The sequence below is a fragment of the Poecilia formosa genome, unplaced genomic scaffold (assembly GCF_000485575.1).
Source record: "Poecilia formosa unplaced genomic scaffold, Poecilia_formosa-5.1.2 Scaffold4, whole genome shotgun sequence".
In the NCBI taxonomy this organism is placed as follows: Eukaryota; Metazoa; Chordata; class Actinopteri; order Cyprinodontiformes; family Poeciliidae; genus Poecilia; species Poecilia formosa.
The window spans coordinates 4119357-4137717 of record NW_006799943.1 but is presented as its reverse complement, the minus strand read 5'-3'; the positions used below and the strand labels follow the sequence as shown (position 1 = coordinate 4137717).

The 18361-nt window shown below is 41.5% G+C and overlaps 2 protein-coding genes across 3 annotated transcripts in view; both read right to left on the bottom strand.

Annotated features, from left to right (window-relative positions):
• The window catches only part of LOC103143857 (homeodomain-interacting protein kinase 2-like), a 77054-nt gene extending 76501 nt beyond the window's left edge, over window positions 1-553 (bottom strand). For both annotated transcript variants that reach the window (XM_007560593.1, XM_007560566.1), the window contains exon 1: window positions 142-553. The gene's annotated coding sequence lies outside the window, so the exon portion shown is untranslated. The remainder of the gene's footprint in view (window positions 1-141) is intronic.
• Window positions 554-1869: 1316 nt separating this feature from the next.
• usp22 (ubiquitin specific peptidase 22) lies at window positions 1870-17892 on the bottom strand. Its single transcript, XM_007560544.2, has 13 exons — window positions 17339-17892; window positions 15167-15299; window positions 11149-11262; window positions 9780-9881; window positions 8203-8369; window positions 7964-8111; window positions 7747-7849; window positions 6276-6434; window positions 6056-6182; window positions 5841-5932; window positions 5279-5341; window positions 4472-4621; window positions 1870-4398 (listed from the first exon to the last, which is right to left on the bottom strand). Exons 1-13 carry the CDS (start codon window positions 17456-17458, stop codon window positions 4356-4358), a joined length of 1521 nt encoding a protein of 506 aa, XP_007560606.1. The 5' UTR covers window positions 17459-17892; the 3' UTR covers window positions 1870-4355.
• Between the last annotated feature and the right edge of the window lie 469 nt (window positions 17893-18361).

Below are 18361 nucleotides of genomic sequence, written 5' to 3'. Positions count from 1 at the left end.
GAAAGTGTTGGGCCTGTTATTAACAACAGATCATGATTTCAACCACTTTAACAAGTCTAAATTCATGTATGCCACAATGTGACACACACACAAACTATATGCCCGCAAGCTAAGTAGTAAAGAAAGGAAAGCAAAGCCTACCCGTGTGAGGGGAAGGACGCTGATTCCCAGGCTCAGGTGGTTGACCTGAGACTTCCAGAGGATGATGTGAAGCTAGAACATTTGCTTCATTTCTACACTTTGTGACAAATGTTTTGACCAGATTTAACTGTTCAACTCTCTCAGTCTAGCGTGACGCCGAGGAAGAGGGCGGAAGATGGAGAATCGATGAGGTGTCCCGTCAGCGGTTCAGTTCCCGAAAAACACAAGAAATAAAAATAAGAAAAAAATGGGAAACTCGCGCACGGATTGCGCGCGCACATACAGGATAAAAAGCTTAGTTGGGGTCAGTGCAACCCCTCTCAGACCTGCGGTTATCCATTCAGTTTTAGCTAGCTTCACGCGGCATAGTCACATTTAGCTCACAGAAGGAGCGCCAAGCCGACAAATAAACAAAAGTAAACTGACCAATGACATTCAGGTTTAGAATGTACGTGCCCACGCCGACGCACACAGATGTACGCTACGTAGCTACACCAAAGACCACTTTTATTTCCCACCCACCCACAATTTTGTTAATAGCGAATGGAGAAAATAATTTTAAAAAGTACAATAATTATCATATTTTTTATTTTTTATTGTTTTTTGTTTGCTTGTTTTTACTCAAGGAACGCACAGTGCGTACTGGCGTGACGCACCTGTCAATATAAATATTAAAGAGTATCTAAGCCAATCAGAGACAAGCTTTGCAATCAGTCCAAATAAGAGACAACTGTGAACAAGTTGAGCTCTACCTGCTTGACCTAACAGTACAGTTTAGGGCTGATCTGTTGATCATTTTTGGAGTAACAGATTAATAATTGAGTAGCAAAAAATCCTTCATAGTTTCCCGTTTCGGGGGATTTATAAACAGATTTTGAACCAGGTGAAGCTTAAATCAGGCCACTTGAGGAGTTCTGGGTACAACAGATTTAAAAAGGTCTTTTATATCTTAAATGCAAAATGTATATTTTTGTATAATTTAGGCTTAATTACTGCTGGTTTTTCAGCAAATGGCTATATTTATATATAAATATTCCAGCTTACTAATTAAGCTTATTTCAATAATTGATTTCCAACTGACACGATTCCATGCATCAATCATTCCAGTGGGTTTGGCATCTGTGGCATTTCTGATATGGGTGACATGGGGCAACCACCCAGGATGGCATCCCAGGTGGGATGCCACCTAGGATGGCATCCCTAGGTGCCCAACCACGCTGGGTGGTTGGGCACCTTGGGCAACCACCCAAGGTGGGCAACCACCCAGCATGGGGCAACCACCCCCACCTTGGGGGGCTCATGCTGCCTAGGGGGGCAGCGTGAGCATCCACCCCAAAGATGTCATATTTATCGCTGTGAAGGTGCACATGCTGAATGCTTGATTTGTACAACGAAAAATAAAGAAATAAAAATGAAGCAGGTTTTCTTTTTCCAGATAGTTTCTTTATTTGAGTGTTTCCATCACTGTGTCCAGTTTTTGCAGCAGAAACAACTGTGTGTGTGTGTGTGTGTGTGTGTGTGTGAGAAACGGCTGTCGAGCTCAGTCAGGACAGGCTCCCCGTTCTCGGCGACCCTCCGGCTGGATGCAGCGGTGTTAGCGGAACGACTTCCGTCGGCTTTTGAGTTTTCACCTGTCATCTCGTACGTACAAACTGTACACATACACTTTTACACACATTATATCATCATCATCATCATCATGTGAACAGAAGAGAAAGAAAATTTTGAAAACATATCAAACTGTGATACCAGCTTAGACAGCATGCTGAATGCAAGTACTGATTCAGTACACAAACGTACAGTGCATACGCACGACACACGTGCATACAAACGAGATCTCACACTTTGTCTTTTTTTTTTCTCTTTACACAGAACACATTTATACAAACATCTACTCTAAGCTTTTGAGTTTCTTCCTCTTCCGTAGACGCGCGTAGACGGACGGCTCAGTTGGACAAGCGTGCGGCTGACTGTTAACGCTGCGGCTTTTGACCCTTTACACAAACTCGACCTTCTTTTTCTTCCATTCGTTTCTTTTTTAGGCCATTTACCTGAAACAGCAACATGACAACATGCCGTCAACGCAAGGAGGAAAAAAAAAAGTCACAGAAAACCAACAAACAAAAGTTATTGGCATTCTGTGTCGAAATTTTCATAAATTCATATTTTACTGCAGTAAATAACCTCACAGAAACTGTACATGTAAAAAAAAAAAAAAAAAGAGAACTATTCGTATCCTGAAGGAATTTTTCATCTATGCTTTACTTTTTTTTTAAATTCAATTAAAGTACTTAATGACTTCCTGTTTCCGCGGGCTGTTAATGTGGAACACAGGAAGGTCAACTTTCTTTTATTCTGGCCACACGACGTACAAGGACACTGGTTTAGCCGCCAAACAGGAAGGTAAAGGAGAAAAGTGTCCATAGCAACCATTAGACACCATCTATATGCCAACCAGTTGTCAAACCTACTGCAACTGGTGATGGAAAAAAAAAAAAGAATGAATTTGTGTTAAAGCTCCTCCTAAAGTGGAGTAACCCAGACAGAGGAACCACCAATTACTGCTTCAAATAGTAAAATACTGTAGCAGCTAAAGATGAAAACACACCAGAGCTGAAGGGGAGCATTCTGCACATTCATTTCCTGGCATTAACATACAATCGGACAGGTTGAGCTGAAGCGTGCCAAGACAGAGGGAAGAAAAAAAAAATGAAATAAGTCACTGGACTTCAGCCAGGGGTAGTTTTTTTTCCCCCTTGACTGCTGGAACACTTCAAAGTCAAAAGAACAAAATGGAAGACGTGTCATTAGCCTTTACAAAGGAAGATGGTGTGAAACTTTTTAACTGCTGCAGTATTGACTTTTGAAATCTCAAATGCGTAGGATACTCAGAATGGTCGGCGATTTGGGATCAGCTCTGAGAGGGGCCTTTTGTACGGATTTTGGAAACAAACCATCTGGGTCAAGATCGTGTTTCAAAACATGTCAGAATCAACAGAGAACTGGATTACCAGAAAAGAATCAACTTTCCCTCAGTCGCTAGCCCTAAATGAAGCAGTGAGTAGTCGAGTCGAGAAAATGGAGTAATAATATGCAATGAGGAATAGTCAAAGATCGCCCTTTCTGAAAGAGCTGTCCTACAGGCAGACGAAGGTACAACATATTCAAACTGTGACAAAGATTTCACAAAAATTTGGACTGTTCTTAATTTTGTTGGGGTGAGATTATTGTAATGCAATAAAAGAGAAATTTATCTGTTTTTACACAAACCCAGAGATGCCAATAACTGTTGAGCACTAGATAAAGGTAAAGAAAACAAATAAACAAAAAAAAAAAAAAACGGCAATAGCAGCAGCTTCACAAAAATCATTATAGCATCTTTTTGTCTTTTGTGTACAAAAACATGATCGACAACACAATTCAACAGACGCATAATGCATTTTGTTTTTCTTTTTTTCAAAGAGAATGCAAAACCGTAAACAAACCATTCGAATGCAAGATGTATAAAAATATATTTACTGGGTCATTCATTTCCCCTCTTTAACTATGGAAGCCTTTTTTTAATAATAATAATAATAATAGTACCACTTTGACTACAACAATCTGACAAATAATAATTGGAATAACGTTAGAATACTGTCAGATGATAGTCTTCCATTATTCCCCAACTCTGGACAGAAACTGCATAATAAGACAACTTCCATGCTGAAAATATTTGGTCTTGCAGAGGAGTGTTTGGGTGTCAGACGAAGTGTGCGCCCGTGTCCGGAAATGTTGCCTGGCGATGAATGCGGCTGTGCAAGCATGAAGACGGAAGTGGGGTTTGAAAAAAAAAAAAAATTGAAATAAAAAAAAAAAAAAATTATAAAAAAAATAATCTAAAACTTCCCGGAGTTTTACTTCGTAATCAACAGCAAAAATGTTGGGATAAGACACTAACTGTCCATGATCTGAAAAGCAAGAGCAGACTTTCACAGCTTCTTTTCCCCTCTTCATGTCCTGAATTCAAGTGATAATTTCAGAAAGAACACAAATGTCTGTATTTCTAGCGGTTTTGCACGAGTCGTTTTTATTCGGTTTCGTCCCTGCGCAGGGTCTTGCTGCTGCGCGGAGGAACGGGGGCTCTGTGTTTACAGCCAGTCTGGCGTTCTCCCTCTCCATGCCTCTTCCCTTACATGCTCATCACCTCTTCCTGATTGGGTTCCTCCTGGAGGTTATTCGTACTCCAGGAACTGTTTGTGATAAAACAAGAGGTACCTGAGGAGGAGAGGAGCGCAGGGTCAGAACCAAGCCTGATGTTAACGGTGGAGCCTGGATGAGGACTGCTTACCCTTCACTGTCAAGCACATCTTTGATGCTGGCCTTGGTGATGATGGCGTCGTCACACTTGAACCACTGGTCTTTGTGCTGCCGGATGAAGGTGGTGTAATGGCCGCTCTCTAGTGTCCCCTGGTGGTTCACCACGGCAAATAAACTGTACCTGGAACGAGGAAAGGGAAGAGAAAAGGGTAGTTTTGAAAGGATGTCGGTGCGTGATATTGGTGAAGATGTAATGTGATGACCATGTCCACATGTCCAATGGCTGTAATCATTCATGTGATTATAAGAAATGTGGCCAAATCGTTTAAATAATCACTTTTCCGGCAATAAAACCAAATTTTAACTTTGCTTCTAAGTGGTCAAGACAACAAACAGAAATTTGACCAACTGCAGAGCGCAATGCGGTCGAGCTGCGACAAACATCAGCTCTCACAAAATCAGAAAGTTTAATAAAATGGAGAGACGGGCTAGAATTGATCTACGTTTCAGTTATTTTTAATCAAAAGCAGCTCTAAACAAAGGAGGGTTTAGGCTTCGTTTAAAGAATTCTGGAAAGTTTTCTGGAAGTTTGTCCCAGGTTAGAGGAGCATGAAAACTGAAAGCTGCCGTTTGGTTCTGATTCTGGAGATGCAGAGTAGATTTGAGAGGTTGGTACAAAAGCAACAGATCTTTAACGTAGCAGTAGCAACATTCTAAATCAGCAGGAGCCGTCTGATTGTTTTAGGCAGACCTTTCTACAAAACGTCAGAAAAAAAAGTGACAAATTGCTTATTTTTACTACAGAAACCAGGTTTGTGTCCATTGGTGTAAAGCTTACTTATTGTCATTGTTGAAAGCCTCCACGGTCTGCTGGTACTGCCCGTTCATCCTGCTCTCCTTACTGAAACACACACAAAAAAAACACAGGTAAATGAATACATGCGTCACATTAAAGTTACAAAATGCGTGGGCCGCATCAGTAAACACATCAGACTTACAGTCTGAAGGATGCGAGTTCCAGCCTCACACAGGGAACCATTTACAGCAGGTTACAATAAAATAGTTTTTGGAAGTTGTCTTATGTTTTTTCGGCTGGATTAGGACTATCTTGCACCGCTGAATCCAAAAATGACATCCATTTTCCTCAATCAGGTAAGGTTTTTATTCCAATTTGATTTAGAGAAATCTGATCTTCTGACTAGATTGATGTTAATTTCCTTTAATATTTCTCATCCAAAAGAGGTTTTAGGAGAAAAAAAAAGTTTTCTAACAGAGAGTATTAGTTAAATCCTACAAACTTGGATTTTTGGACTTCTAAGGGTAAGTTGATCAAGTTAAAAGGTGATTTGTTTTACTCTGTCATGTCCAGACTGACCACAACTCTTTTTATTTCCACTCACCTGGAGGCCATGAAGGGGGTCATGTCCAGCTCCAGTGGGAACGAGACGTAAGTAGTGATCTTCCTCCGTAGTTTGGCTGAATGCTCAAATCTCTGACACACACACACACACACACACACACACACACACACACACACACAGGAGTGTTAGGTCTACGCTGTGGTTTATCGACACAATCATTTAAAAAAATAATAAAAAAAGGAAAACTGCTTTACTTTAAGGTGAAAGCAGGCCACAATAGGCAGCTTCTTCATGGTTAACTGCTTGGTGGATTCCTGGTAACTATGGCAACCGCTGCACTTGATCTTGGCGCTGCTGCCGAGGTGCTCCGGTCTGGTGAACCTGACCGGTGAGGATTTATTTACTTTTTTTTCCCCACCCAAATTTGCACAGCCGCCCAACTGGAGGCAAACACTTTGGATTTGGTGCCGTTACCTGCGCAGACAGTCCATAAGTGTTGTGGCTCCAGTGGCGTGACTCTCCCCGTTAAGTGCTGTCACGTCTCCTCCGGGGCTGAGGGGCCAGAAAGGCGTGGAGGATCCAGGTAAGTCCAGGCTGATGTCCCAGAACGGGTCTATGGTCGTTGAAACACCACTGAGGAGGAATTGGACAGATGTCAAGGAAATGTGACTTTACAGAGAATGACATACAGACGTGGAAGACACGTCTGTATGTCATTTGTTAAAACTAAGACACAAAATGAGTCAAACTGGCCAAACAGAAGCAGGAGTGAGCAAAAACTAAAAATTAAAACAAAGGTGTTTGTTAGTTTACCTACATGATAAGAAAATGGAAAATGACAATAAACATCACGTCCCCAACTCTAAAGCTGGTCGACTAATTTAAAAACAAAATACAACAAATATCACGAGTTATGCACATCTCTTATTCATCAACCTGTACTAAATAACTTTTAAAGGTTAAAACATATTGGACTGGGACCCATCGGATGAGAGGAGGCAACCTCTTGGTAATGAGAGGCCTTTAATTAGGCCATCAGTTGAGACTGAACCAGCCCATAATGTGCCCTAAGTGGAAGAATTAGTTTATAGTTACTGATGAATTCCAGCTACATTCATGACCACTTTATTTTTATTTTACTCATTTACCTCAAATGCAACATCCTACCAATAATGTCATTTCCATATAATGTGCAGCTTAGATATCCATTTATTAAATCTACTAGCAGTCTAATCATTTATGAAGTACATGAAACATAAATAGAGGTTCTTTCAAATTAACCACTTTAACTGTTTGGTTGATTTATGCCGCTGGCCATTCAATATGAAGAGAAGGTTTTTCTGCTGCCTCCTTGAACACCATGCATGTGCAGTCCGATCAGCTGAAGTTCATGTAATTTATTAAAGGTTGTGATAGTGAGAGAGCACAAAATGCTACTTTTAGGGTTTTATGTTGAAAAATGGTCTGAAAATATTGAGTTTCAATTCAACAGAGCAACATTACAGCTTCATTTAAATATGACTAAATTATTATTTTAGCTGGGTTTCTCTTTTTTCTAATGTGTTTTACACATTCTTCTACAACCTGTGCGTAAAAGAAAAAAAAAAAAGAGAGAACTTAGGAATGCCCCACAGACAACAACCAAAGACTTCAATATGTGTGAAAGGAGTAACAGCCTCCAGAATCCACCAGGAGGAGCCAGAGAGCCACGTCTCAGGCATGCGGGCTTGTTGCTGCTGCAGTGTAGCGGCTCAGAGTGCAGATGTGAGTGATGAATAACAGGGTGGATCACAGGGAGACGGAGGTTTTATAGGCAGAGCTTCCACTTTTCATGCTTTTATCTCTTCACTCCGAGTCCCCAGCGAGGCGGGGCGAGGGCTCATGTTTTTTTACTCACACACATTACACACAAATTACACACACACACACACACACACACACTTACTGGCACACTTGGCAGGTGACGTCAGACTGCAGACCCCCTGTGAAGATTTGGTCAATGATGCAGTTACAGTGGTTTGGGTTGTTGGCTTTCTTCCCGTTGTCGTCTGCAGAGACACACAGAAACGTTCGCCGTCGCTAAAAGCCACCTGGGCATGACCACACACTCCACCACACCCCTCATGATCTACCCACAGGGCATCTCTGTGTTCGTGTTTCACCTTTGCAGTGTCGGTGCAGCACGTCCAGCGCCGCGATGAGGAACTCGTGGGCGTCCTGCTGCTCGTAGCCGGCCAGGTGCCGGGCGTGGGTCCACACCAGGTGCAGCAGGCGGAACGGGATGTGAGGGGAGCGGTGGCCTGAGTAGAACTGAACGAAGGAAATGAGTCAACTTTCCTTTGGGTTGCCCCGTCTTGGTGAGGGGGAGGGGAAAAACTAAAAAATAAAAATAAGTCGTCACCTCCTGGAAGAGTTGGGACATCTCGCACACGAGGCACGAGTTGCTCTGCATCTCGCACTTGTGTCGGTCGGACAGGAAGAAGTCGCGCAGCAGCGGCGTGTGCGTCAGCGCCTGGACGATGCAGTTCATGAAGCAGGTGTTGCCCAGGTTGATCAGACCGCGCAGGCCTGCAAGTCAACGGCACCGGTCATCAATAAGAAAATCACTCTGACACACGGACAGGAAAGTGTGTATGAAACCTCGAGTATGGGAACCTCAGACTTTTCTGTTTGGTGTCCAGTCAGAACCATAAACCTTCGTTTTTCACTGGGATGTTATGGGTTTCATGTCAAAAGGTTTTTGATTCTTGTTCAATTTTATTAACGTTGTTTAACGTATAAAATGTAAGACCGCCTTTATTTCAGTTACACAGATCAATTACTCATTGAGCCATCAGGAATAAAATGCACTCAGCAGGAAGACTCAAGAATATAATCCATCTAATCTGACCAATCTTGAGTTTAGGCCTGTCAGTAATAAATTAAGTTATTGCGATAAATGATAATAATGTTGTCTTGAAACCATTTTCAAGTAATATAATGGAAATGGCAAAAATAATGCAAGAACACGTTCTCAATAGCTAATAAACTTTTAAATTCTAATAAAAATCTAACACTGGAAGTCAAAGACATTTGAAATATAAAAAAATAACAAAACAACAAATAAAATGAATTTTGACGTCTCTGTAGGCAAAACTGTCCTTCAGTAAAAAGACCAAAGCACCAGACTGAAGACGTTTCATCCAGAAAGAGAGAAAAGAAGAAAAACGATAAATCATGCACATGGAAATGATCGAGTTCATTTTAATTGATCACGCGATTAATTCATTTGCTGCGACAGGCCTAGTTGAGCTGTTTTTCAAGAAACACGACCAATAAAACCCTGGATCATTTCCATCCAGTACACAACTAAGCTTTACTTTGTAAAATCCCAATAAATCCATTGATGGTTGTAACTAAAAACGTTGAGAGACACCATGTTTCTTTCTGCAGAGACAGAGGACAAAGCGTTTTCCCTGCCATGAGCCGACCGCTTGCTGACCGAGGCGAGGGAGGCGGGGGGATCAGGAGGTGGCGTTCTCACTGATGAGCAGCCAGGCCTGGAAATCCCACCATCATCCTCTAATGGTGCCAGTGATGCTAATGGCCCTGGGCAGATCATGGCAGGCCACTGCGAGGTGTTAAAAGGTAACGCCAGGAGCGGTCAGCGTTGCACACGGCCGGACGGCTGCTGCTCTCCATCATTCACTGATGCTGCGTCCTAATTACATTCCTGACGCGATACAAGGCCTCAAATATGCCAGCAATCTACACAATGCATCGTCTAATTCATTGAACACATCAGTGAAACGGCTCAATCCATCAGGTCCAACTGCTGCAGCAAAACCATAAAACCCCATAAATAAAACATTTCTGCTCTTTACGCCTCTGCTGATGTCCGATCTTGAAACAGAAGAGCTGGCAAAATGACCGAGACGGCAATCGGCTCCTGTGCTTTTTAGTACGTGTGCGTGTGTGTGTGTGTGCAGAGGCACGAACCAATAGTACAGTTGGAGGTGATCCGCCTCCTCTTGGGATTGTGGCGCAGCAGCTCCAGCTCCCTCTTGGTTGGCTCCCACGTCGAGTACTTCTCCCCGATGCCTGCAGCGCAGAACGAAGACGCCTTTTCAAAATACACCCGCGTCTTTGAGTTTTATTTCAGGACTTGTGGAGGCAGGGTGATTTGAAAAGCACCTAGCGATGGCGCTGTTGGACAAAGCTGTGCAGTGTGGCAGCAAATACTTTGCAGAGCCACACTCTGTAGATTTTAGCGCCATTAGCTAGCTAGGCTACGTCTCCAGCAGCTTCGACACCACATGAGTGAACTGCAATTTTTAAGTAATAGCAACGATTCTCACTTGGATTTAAATCAGGATTTGACTAGGCCGTTCTGGAGGAAGATGACCCTGACATTAATGTTACTGTTCAATCTGCATTTTGTTCCATTTTCCTCATCATTTCTGACAGGACTGCCAAATTCAACTGAATAGTGCTTTATTCATCCCAAAGAGAAATGAATTGGTCCAACTCACATCCACACATCTTGCTGCATCCAGTAGGTGAGAAAGTCGGGTCAGGGATCTGATCTGTTCTCATTGAGCTTTTGCGATATTCATCAGTTGTAAAAACAATACCACGTTGTCACGGATACCCAGCTTGACAACTGTCCAAAAGTTAAAAAAAATAATAAATAAATAAGAGGACAAAATCCTTACAGCTGCACAGCATCCAAAACCAGGTAGAACTATTTTCGCCTCAACTACAAAAAATGATGAACAAAAAGGGAACAAATCAGAACTAAAGGAACTTCTATAACTGGGCCAACATGCTCCCACCATGAGTGACGCCATTCTAAAATCTAACATAGAAAATCATCCTCACACCCACAGCGTTTGGCATGTAGGTCTGAATGTCACAGCTGACCTTCTAAGAGCTTCCTCCACATGCAACTGATCGTGACGCACCGCTACAACAAAATAAAAGCAGCTCCTTTTGTGCGTGTTAAAATAAGGTCAAGCATTTATTTATACTATAAAGATGTATATACTAAAACATAAACAGAGTTTGAAATGAATTTAAATGTCATGAAATGTTCAAATGTACTTCATTTTGAAAAACCAACAATCCCAATTCCTGCCTGCATGGCTGTGAAACTAATGTTTGCTGTGCTGATTACAGGAGTGAAGCAAAATCAGATGAACAAATCTAACACTTCCCAATTACTATGCGACTCAGGATGAATGGGTTCAATCATACTGAGATCCCATACAACAGGGATTCTTTTTCAAGAGGCTGCAAACTGTGGCATGGCGACAGAAGAGTTATGATTCCAGTTGGACAGCCTGGACGTGGCGTCACAGTGGCATACCTTGCATCTTCCAGGCTTTCCTCTGCTCCTCTTTGGCAATCTGCTCCATCTCTTTGTCATAAATGTAGTCTTGGCACATAAAGCAGTAAATTCCTCCGTACAGCAGGTCGATGGCTGAACACACAGACACAGACAGACAGAGCACAATGACAAAAACCAGAGGACACGCTGGTTTATTAGACTGTGAGGAAGAGGATGTCGGTGCAGTCTGTGTGAACCGCCTCAGATTACCAATCTACACCACTTGGAAACATGAAGAAGAAGAACAAGAAGGAGCGTAAACTGAACTTCAAGAGTTCACACAACAACTCCTTTTTCCTCCTGTACAGTATGCAGCTACCCGCTTGATGTTGCCATAACAACCAGACTATGGGTCTCTCTCTCTCAACAGATATCCTCTGCAGGTATGGAAGTGGAAAAAAATGGAGCAAAACGAAGTAAAGGATGCGGGAAAGGAAGGATTTTAGAAAGATCTGAGAAGAAAAACGGTGCAAATAACCAAACTCCAACGTTTCTCTGTATCGAGAGGGTCACCGGGTAACCATGGGAACAGGAGGGCAATCGATGAGAGGATGGAAATGGGAGGGGGAAAAAAAAAACATACGAGGAAACTAACAACATAAATGGCTGAGTTAAAAAGCGACAAACGAGGAGGGTTATTTAATAATTGCCGGTTTCGTCTGGTTCGTTAAGAGAGGCTTAATTACTTCGTCCCCGCTCTGCTGAGATCTGTCCCTTTTCTCTGCTTTCTTTTCAACTATTTTTGTAGCATATAATTCAGCTGCCACCCTAATTATACTAACAATTAGGCTCAGTGGGAGGTCCATGTTTGAACACAGCAGGGAGTCTTCCTGAGCGGGCTGATAATGCAGTACAGGGAAGGAAAACAAAACAAAACAAACAAACAAAAAAATAACTACTAAATCTTGGTGTCTCAGTTTCTGCCAACCTCAGATTTTGTCTCGGCACCGTCAGCATTTGTCATTGTGGTAAAAAATTCACTCAGGGATGCCCCTGAAGAGATGCCCCCCTTGGCAGTGAGCCATCTCCGCCCACATCAGTTGAGGGGCAACAACAAATCAATTCGGCTAAAACGTGCTGGACAGCCTGACTGCGATAACCCAAAAAGTTTATCTTGATTTGAATAAAAACAGCTGTGAAAATTGAACTTTGACTCTTTTTTTTTTTTAAATTAACATTTTCTGAAGTTTTTCACAATTGTGTTCAATTTTTAACCTCCATATAAGGATTATATAGTTCTGTTAGAATGGTGTATTTGCTAAAAAAAAAAAAGTATCATCACCAGACGCACAGTACTGCACCAAGCAAAAAGAACAATTAAATGCAGCATTAGCATGAATATGACTGCTTATGTAGGGATAAGCAGTGACTTGTGAAAAGGAATACTAAATATTTCTGTTTCTTAATTGTCTGTCTTTGGTTTCAAGCTGGTTGCAATGGACCAAATGCAACAAATTGATTGCAAATACGCTAAATATGCTCCTCCAAAGTCCAATATAAAAGTGGGAGATATGGACTTTGAATTTTATCCTAATATTTTTTGGTATTATTGCGATAATGATAAAAGAAAGTTACTTAAAAAAACACATTGCTACTTTTTCAGGTAAATGTAAATTTACTGATATATACTGACACACAGTGGAGAAAAAAGTAAAAATAGCGTTTCCGTTAATGTCACTTCTTCTTTTTTCTGTTTTTTTTGTTTAATTCTTATAAAAAATGTGATGAGAAAAGTGACATTAAATTTGAAAATTTTAATATGAAAATTGCCAGTCCCAAGCCCAATAATACTCAGAGAATGAAAGCTTTCAAAATGTTGGTTTTGTACAAAATATATGAGCTTAAACAATCAAGATGCACTAGAATCCAGATGTAGTAAGGTAAAAAAAAAAAAGCATCTAAAGACTGAAAACGGACATCACTTGAAATTGGAATTGTATCTGATGTGCAGCCAGTATTAAAAGTCGATGTTCGGTCAACAATTAGTTATTTTCTAAATAGCATCCAAGCAATTATTGGCTCACTGGAGCCTCTTCTGCTCAAATCTGCAGTCTGTTTCATTTAAAAACTCATTATTCAAGAGAGTCTGTCTCATAAAATAAAATAAAAAAAAAAAAGGATTTTTTTTGTCTCCATTACTCGCTGGGGGAACACACCATAGAAGTGACATCCAAACCTGACTGGTTCAATTTCTGAAATAAAGAGTTTCTGAAATAAAAATCAAATTTCATTGTGATCTGCCTTCCTATCAACGGCACTTCTGAATGAAGGAGTGAGCTGTAAAAATATATATATAATCACATATTCCCTCCAAAGGGAAACAAATACAGCAGTGACATTCACCATCCCCTTGAGGCTTATCTCCTTGTAGAAGGTGTTGCAATTATGTTGCACTAGCTTGCGTAAGAGCTCCTAACTATGTCGCCCTTAATAAAATGTCAATGTTCAAACACACACAACTAAAAGCTCTTTTTGAATACAAACACACTCTGATGAACAGAAGATAAAACAGAGTTAAAAATAGGGAAACTAGAGCAGAATCAGAGCGGCGGTTCTTAATACGGTTCACTGCTCAGGGTAGCATCTTGTCAGAGGGGTACATGGCCTCTTATGGGGAGGCCATCGTCAACAACACCATTGATTTCCACTAAAAACTATTTCATTTAGAATTTAAATTAAAATTGGTAGATTTTCCACAATTTAATTGACGAATTTGTGTAAAAGACAAAAAAAAACAAACAAAACAAACAACTCAAGCTTGATTTCAGTACAATAAGATGAAAACGGAACAAAAATTAAAAAAAAAACAAAAACAGGTGACTGAAAACTGACCACAATTTTGGCTGTCTGGAGAAACCAGTCTGGCGGGCCACCAGGCTTTACTTGCACTCCCACCAGGCTAAGTGTTGTTGGTTTATTTAATGATTTTTATAATAAACCAGGTTTGTAACCACCCTTCACTCAAAATGTTCTGTGAAGGGGTGCTGTGGTGACGCAGGGGTTAAGCACAACCCACATAAGGAGGCCTTAGTCCTCGACACGGCCGTCACAGGTCCGAATCCCGGCTTGGTGACCTCTCTCTCTCTCACTACCTACGTTCCTGTCCTAGCACTTTCAAATAAAGGCCACTAGAGCCAAAAAAAAAACCCTTAAAAAAATTTTCAGTGAAGGCTCATTTTGGAGAACACTGCATCAATGGAAGTGTCAAATATCAAAGCCTTATGACAAGTTGCTAATATCAATAATGAGACAAATATTAGCGCCCTGTTCTAAGCCGTAAATAACGGGATGCACCATTTTCTTGGTGCAAGTGCATTGACAGTCTGAACACAGAGTGCATGATGTGCGACTGCATGGGAAAAAAAACATGTTGGCATAAATAACATGCAGTGACATTTTTATGCATAGTTTATCATTTTATGAGTGATCAGATTTTAGGGTATTTTGCCAAAGCAGTACACTGCCGTAGGAGACACAATCTGAAGATCAATGATCTGTTCAAACAAAAAAAAAAAAAACTTTACTGAAAATAGACGGCCCCGCCATTCTGCTCCTGTCCTAATCACACCCAGTTTATTTATAAAGTTTTGTATGACGTTCAACTCTACCTGTTGTTTTTGAATAAAAAACATCAGTAATCTTTAGCAGACAAAAAAAAGATAATGATATTTGATTATGAATACACAACCTACAGATAGATTACTTTTAAATAGTCCACTGCTGTATCTGCTTGGTTTTGGAAGTTTCACTTCCAAAATTTCCTGTCACCTTTCAACATTTTTAATAGGAAAACACGATGGGGAAACTGGTGCACTGCCCCAGTCCACCAGGGGGAAACCCTGAGAACCCCTTACCCGGGGTGCCACTAATGCTAGAACCGCCACTGACTTTATCAAATGTGGTCTGTTTGTCCCAACATACTCAATTCCATACAACAGCAGATGTTTAAAAAAGTAAACAGACACAAATCTGTGTTTGTGTGTGTGTGTGGTCATACCGAGGTTATGCCTTTTGCTCTTGGCATGTTCGTGGATGTGTTTTTTGGAGAAGCAGGCGAAGAAGACACAGTAGAGGCAGGAGTGGAGTCTGTTGAGGTGGGCTCCGCACATGTGGCAGATGCATGACTTGGCCTGCAGAGCGGAGAGAGGTGGGACAAATAATGTTCACCACATCTGCACAAAACATTTTGTTCCGTTTTTTTTTTTATGTATTGAGGTGAACCTTTGTGCCTATATGGCACAACCTATATGGCTCTTTATTCTACTTAATTTGTGACCAAATTTACTTCTGTTTTAAAAACAAATCACTATTATTCTCTTTTTTTGTTTTGGAAGAAGCTTATTAGATTGTCTGAAATATCTTGCAACTGTATTGATTACACATTGAGGGACAACAGATGAAAACTAGCCTTAACGGCTAACTCTAGCATGTCATGCATTGTTCCTTTTAAAATACACAACAGAAAAACATCTTGAGCGTAAATACAGTGTATTCAAATTGGTATGAATTATTATTGTGCTACACATACATTCTGTTTGTCTGTGAAAAGAAGCAGGGTGGGGGGGGGAGCATGCAGATGAAATGCTGGCATGCCTGCATGGAAATGAGAAGAAATGCGGAATGCTGGAAACAGCAGGGAGGGCAAAATGAGAGGAACACGGATGAAGGAGGTATGGAAGGCAAGAAGAGAAAGTGAAATTTAAGCTTTTTGTGTGTTAACACGAGTGCTGCGTGGAGGGAGAGTAGGATCAATGAAAACAGATTCACGGCTGAGATGTGACAACATAATAATGCCGCATAAGACACTGGAACTGAAATTGCGTAGCTTGGAAAAAAAAGAAAGAGAGAAAACAAAAAGATCGGCTGAACCCCCAAAGTGAAAACAGGAAGGAAAACTTGTTCAAATTGGAAAAAGTAGGTCATGGGGAAACCGAGGCTCGCTGATGCATGTTGGGATCAAAGGCTGTGGCTGCATCGTCTTACAGTGGGATGTCAGAAAATGTTGAAGAAATGATGCTGTGTATCTACAGATTCGCGTTGCATTATTATCTCAGCTCTACCATATTTTTTTATTTTGATTTGCTTTCAAATGATATATTTATGCACTTTACAAAGAAAAAAAAAGCACACAAATTTTTTTCTATAGTTTATCATGCGAGTATGTTAAAGTACATGTAACATTTATCTAAATTATGTCCTGTGTTTTATATAATGAAAAGAAAAACCACTAAAACGCATAAAGGTTATTAGTATGACGATACATCATATTTAAATAATACGTATCGGCACTGCTCTCGGTTTGACGTCAAAATATGCTGTATCGCACACCTCTAAATACTACCGTTTTTTTTAAAATATATAAATTATTGGTTCGGTGTGTCTCGCAGCATGATTTCATTTGGATACTGTCCAATACCGTTTTTTCTAGCTAGAATAATTGACAGAAAATATATACCGAGGTAAAATTATTTCAAATGTAGTGACACTACAGAGTTACTATCAAATAAGGGCGGTGCCAGGCTCCTCGCATTAGAGGGTGAGCATCAAGGAAGTACCCCACACCACCCGCCCCCAGCAACATTCAATGAGAACATGCAAGTGCAGAATGGATGCAAGCAGACACAGACCCCAGCCCACACTGCAGATGCGCACCAACACTACCAATAAAATCCTCACGTCTGTAAGGTTTGACGTCTAAGAAGTGACGAAAAGACAGAACCTCATCGATCATCTCAAATATTTGTAAGGCTAATTTCCGCGGATGAAGAATGATTTATTGGTGAGGGTAGACGAGGGAAGGTTTGGTTGTTTCAAACCTGGCAGAATCCCCTCAGACGAGGAAATACCGCTGTGTACGCTGGTGGAAGGAAGTGGAGCCACAGCAGGCGCAGTGCCAACGCAAACAGATGCACATCAGCTCTCAGATCTTGTGTCCAGCCTAAGCTTCCATAGGAGCTAATGTTTGGAGTGACAAGTTTGTTTTAGTTTGAGCTACACGTTGTGTCAAAGAGCAGAAGGGTCGTTTTTATTTATTTGAAAGCATTTTTTTTTCTTTTGGCATTAGATGTGCCTCATTTGGAAGGGCGGGGAACTCGTCACATTCAATACAAAGACAAAAAAAACAGGTTGTGTCGCACAGTGGGACACTTGTCTCCCCTCCACTTGTTACCTTGCGTTTTCTGGTCTCGGCTGAACCGCTCCACACGAAACACTGATAAATAAGCCTCAGGTTCTGCTTCCAGTTGTCCACTTTGAAGCTGTTCACATGGGGGCAGCCTGCGGGACTCATGGCAGTCACAGCATCCGGCTTTCCGCCTCTTCCGAGCGACGAACCTGTTCACAAGCCGCCCCCTGCCGCCCCGGTCCGAACGGCTTTTTCCCCCCTTCCTTCCAGCTAGCTCGCCAGCTTCGTTTATCCAACGAATGCTGCGTACTGGCTAACTGGCCATGTCCCGGTAGCAGGAGCTGATGCACACGCAGCAGCCAACATGGAGGCGAATGTTTACACTGCGGCCTGTTTGCAATTTATCATTGACGCTATTAAAGCCAGGACTGCGCAGCACGTGAAGCTCTTCAAATTCGCTCAATTACATGTTAGCGAGCTGGCTAAAGTTGGTTAGCACTGGAATTTCAACACAGCGACTGTCGTCAGGACCCTCCTTAATAATAGCGCCGAACCAACCAGAGCCGCGTTTTCAGTGTGATTGGCGTGTGCCAACGTTCGGCTTTTTTTCTTCCATGTCCCGCCTCTACGCAACGAGTCCTACGTCGTGATTGGTTGGCTTTCCCCGTGAACCATATCCGCTGCTTTGGAGCCGATTCCGTAACAGTCAACCGGATGGTGACCTGGGTGGAAATTATGAGGCTGCTTGGGAGGAGTGTTTTGCCGGCGGGAAACGTCAAGAGCCAACATGTCACTTTACTACGTTTCAAACCGAAGGTTACCACACTTTTTTAATGTAACTTCTTTTAATATACTGGCTCCCAGAACCAACTTTTCAAAGTTCTAATTGTTCACTTAAAAAAAAAAATAATAGAAAAAAATCACTCTCCGATTTTATTTATTTGCATTTACCACAACATCCAAACACCGGTTAATTTCTACCTTAGTCATATGATCGAAGTGGCTGTCTGTCGCCCTTCTAGAAGGGACATCCAGGGTATGCCCCAGTTGGTGTATCGTTTGGAATGA